The 3,816-nt window shown below is 58.8% G+C and overlaps 1 protein-coding gene across 1 annotated transcript in view; it reads right to left on the bottom strand.

The window, feature by feature from the left end:
• CAPRIN1 (cell cycle associated protein 1) overlaps nt 1–2,154 on the bottom strand; it is a 36,419-nt gene extending 34,265 nt beyond the window's left edge. The window contains exons 1-2 of the mRNA XM_029207495.1: nt 1,919–2,154; nt 1,131–1,340 (exon numbers count right to left, since the gene is read on the bottom strand). Coding sequence (XP_029063328.1) covers nt 1,131–1,340 — 210 coding nt within the window. The 5' untranslated portion in view covers nt 1,919–2,154. The remainder of the gene's footprint in view (nt 1–1,130; nt 1,341–1,918) is intronic.
• Between the last annotated feature and the right edge of the window lie 1,662 nt (nt 2,155–3,816).

Here is a 3,816-nt window from a genome sequence, read left to right as displayed (position 1 = left end):
ACACACACACACACACACACACACACACACACACACACACACACACACACACACGTGTCCCTCTAAACTGAGCTGGATAAAACAAAAGGCCAACTTGAAGACAAACCTCACTGTGTGACCTAGACTGGCTGAACACTGAATCCAAAAAATTGTGGGTGTGGCTCGATTTTTCTTTTTGGTGGGGGATTGAGGGAGGCCAGTTGGGGCGGCTGCCTGGTCTCTGCCCTCCCCCTCTGCTTTCGCTTTGTGCTCACAATGCAGCTCCTGTAAAGCTCTTCCCTCTCCCCGCAGCCGCCGCCATGTTAGACGCGCTCTCCATGTGCCCAGAGACCCAGCGAGCCCCTCCGTCTAACGGACCCACCCCCCCTCCCCCGAGTCCCGATCGGTACAGTCTCCCTCCCATCCCTCTTTATAGTGTCCCAGAGGGACAAAAAGCCGCTGCAAAAAATCTTCCCGGGATCGAGTGGATCGTGAGGCTCGCGGGGGCACCCAGACAATTGAAACAAAGAAGGCAACGTTAAGGGCGCCCGTCAGATGAGGGCGGGAGTAGCAAATCGAAGACCTCCTCTAGAAGGGCCGGATGGAGAAGCCATCCTCCGTCCACTTTCCTCCCAACGGAGAAGAGGGGCCACGGCGCAGGCCTCAAGTACCTGGTAACGGAGCGGACAAGCCCCAAGGATACAGGACGCAGGCCGCCCCAACTCCGCGAGGCGGTCGGGTGGACCCTGAACGCCCCCCACCCCGGGACCTCTTCATTTTCCCCCGCTGACCCCCTCGAAGAAATGGGGCCTCGGCCACGGAGAGAGGGGCATCCATCGCACAGTTACGCCCGGCGACGGCACAGGCCCCCACTCTCACACAACCCAGTCCCAAAGACCAAGGGCCCGGCCCCCAGCACGAGGAGAGTCATAAAGAGACCTGGGGCCCAGCGCCGCGTCCGGGTCAGGGTCAGGTGACAAGCACCTCCCCGCGGAGCCCGCTCTCTGCGCACGAAGCTCCGGTTTACTGGGGAGGCCGGGCTTGGGGGCTGGGGGCCGGGTGGAGGGGAAGCGTCCGAGACGGGGAGAGTGAAGGCTGCGGTAGTCGGGGTCGGAGCATCAAACCCCCCCTTCCCCGCCAACTCGTGGCACCTTTTTCTTCTCCAGGTTCCGAAGTTTCTTGTCGATCACCCCGAGAATCTGCTTCATGGCCTCGGTCTGGACAGCGCCGGTGCCGGTCGTGGGGTGTTGAGAAGCCGGCGCGGCGGCCCCGGCCCCCGCCTCACTCCCGGTGGAACCCGAAGGAGGTGGCGGTCCGGACGACTTGCTGCCGCTTCCGCTGTGGCTGGTGGCCGAGGGCATCTTGAGACCGTAAGGAGAGAGAAGAAAAAACGGGAGGAAGGACAAGAGCGGCGAGTCAGGCGGCGGACGGGGCGAGACGCGGGACAAAACGCGTAGCGGGCGGGAGCTTGCGCGAGCGGGGGGGGGCGGGGATGGGGAGGGGGACGGGGCCGGCGCGCGCCGCCGGGGCAGGAAGGGGCCGCGGGCGCGCGCGCGACCCGCCAGCGGGGCGCCCGGACGGGCCTCGCCCCGCCCCCCGCCCCTCCCCCGCGCGGGCTGCCGGCTCGGCCTACCCGCCCCGGGGCACCGAGGCTCGCGCCGGGGGCGGGGCCTCGCAGCGCCAGCCGCCAACGGCCAAAGCAACGGTCCCCACCGGGGAGGGCCGGCTCTCGCCGCCCTGCGAAGAAGGGAGGGAAGAGAGAGGTCGGGGCTGAGGGACGGAGAAGGGTGAAGAAGGGCGCTGGGAATGACCGGGGGGTGGGGGAGGGGGAGACTTGAGGAGCGAGCCCCTCGCGAAGATCCAGCCGATCCGGAGGTAAAGGACACTCCGGGCAGCGGCCCGCTTCCCCTTCAGCGCCTTGTTCCGGGCTGGCGCTCACCGTGCACGCGCGGAGGCCGCTGGAGATCCCGAGTGGGCGGCTGAGGGGGCAAAGGTGGCGGTGCGTTCCGAGCAGTGTCGTGCGCTCCTTGGGCACAGGCCGCTGCTCCCGGTCCCCGCTGCACCGAGAGCCGCTGCTAGTGAGGCGGAGAACCGGGAGCGGGAGGGACTTAGGCAGCCAGCCCTCTGGGGCGGAGGGGGCGGGAGAAGCGGCGGGCGGGGGCCTTCGCGGCCGCTCGGGCTGCCCGGCGCGAACGCCTGCGGGGAAGGGCCCGCCCGGCCTCCCGCCCGGCCTGCCCAAGCCCCTGGCCTGGGGCGCGGCCGCCCGGTGCAGCTCGGCACGGCCCCCGGGAGGCTGCCAGAGCGGTGCCTGCAGTTTTGGGCGAAATCGAAGCTAGGGTCCTTCAGGCGAAGTCGCTTGACGTCCAAACGGGGACAATAGGTGTCAAGCCGCTGGATCTGGAGCTGGCGACTTCCCTGCGAAGAGCCCTTATTGGGTGGGGGTTGGAGGGGTCGGGGCGGCGGTGGGGGGGGGGGGGCAAAGGTTTCCGCAAGTGAGGGGTGCGTGATGGTGGGTGGTGCAGTCCCACCTTCTAGAATTCCTTCTGTATGCAGAGCATGCAAACTCCCACACCCCGAAAGGTCTGAAGACAAGTTGCCACTTCCCCCACAAAACAATCACCTGGTAACCTAGGAGGTCTCTGTAGAACGCGTTTGAAATGAGCAAGATGGATTTTATTTTTTAAGTCTTAAAACTCTGGACTCATGTGAAAAATAATATTCAGCTCCCTTAAGATGACGTGTACTCAACAGGCCTGAGTATTACGAATCAGACTTTTTTCCTTTTGTTTTAGATTTACCTAAAACTTAAGAGAATGTTAAATGAAACCGAGACATCTTATTTTTCTCCAAGAGAATTATTACACCCTTGTAATAAGGCTGTGGACGGTGAACAAAAAAGAGGCCAAGTGCTGGAAGAAAATGTATTAAAAGGAATATAATCAGTGGGAAAGTCAGCAACGTAATGTTGTATGACAACAGTAAATGACCAATTTATAATTTAAATTTCCTGAAAAGGGGATTTAGAAAAGGATTCTACCAAACCACTGTTCCCTGGGAATAAAATGAGTAATACTGGTTAGCACAGTGTATCCTGAGGGAGCCTAGAAAAATAGCAGCAGCCTGCAGCCTCAAGATATTCCAGTTAACTGCAGTCTGTTATCTGTTCATTCAAATATTCATAGAGTACCTAACTATGTCTTAGGAACTCTGTGATGCTAGGGACTGTGAAAAAAACAAAAAATTCTATATTCATGGAGCTTACATTGTAAGTGGGGAGAAAAGTAAATAGTGGAGAGGTAGAGAAAAAAAATAGGGTGGTCAGGAAGAGCCTTACTGAGTGACATTTGAGCCAACACTGAAGGAAGTGAGGAAGAAGGTCACGCACTTATCTTGGAGGAAGAATTTTCCAGGTAGAGGGAAAACCAAGTGCCCAGGATCTGAGATGGGAGTGTGCTTGGTGGGTTCAAGGGACAGCAAGGAGGCCACAGTGGCTAGAGCAGAGTAGGAGATGAGGTCAAAGACAAAAGAGGGCCAGTCAGGTAAAACCTGACAGGCCATTGTAAGGACTTTGGCTTTTACTGAGTGAAATGGGGAGTCACTGCGTGCATAGTCTTAAGCAGAGGAGTAACATGATCAACCTGTGTCTTAAACCCTCTTGCTGCTATATAAAGAATTTACAGTAAGTGTGTATTAGAAGTGAGAGGGAGGGTGGAGCAAGCGCAGAAGCTGGGAGCCCAATTAGGAGGCTGGTGAAATAATCCAGCCCAGAGATGGTGGTGGCCAAGGTCAAAGTGTTACAGTAAAGGTGGTGACAAGTGGTTGGATGCTTTATAGTTA

This window comes from Monodon monoceros, unplaced genomic scaffold (genome assembly GCF_005190385.1).
Source record: "Monodon monoceros isolate NGI ecotype Baffin Bay Population unplaced genomic scaffold, NGI_Narwhal_1 Super_Scaffold_7, whole genome shotgun sequence".
Lineage (NCBI taxonomy): Eukaryota > Metazoa > Chordata > Mammalia > Artiodactyla > Monodontidae > Monodon > Monodon monoceros.
This window is presented reverse-complemented; position numbering and strand designations above follow the sequence as displayed.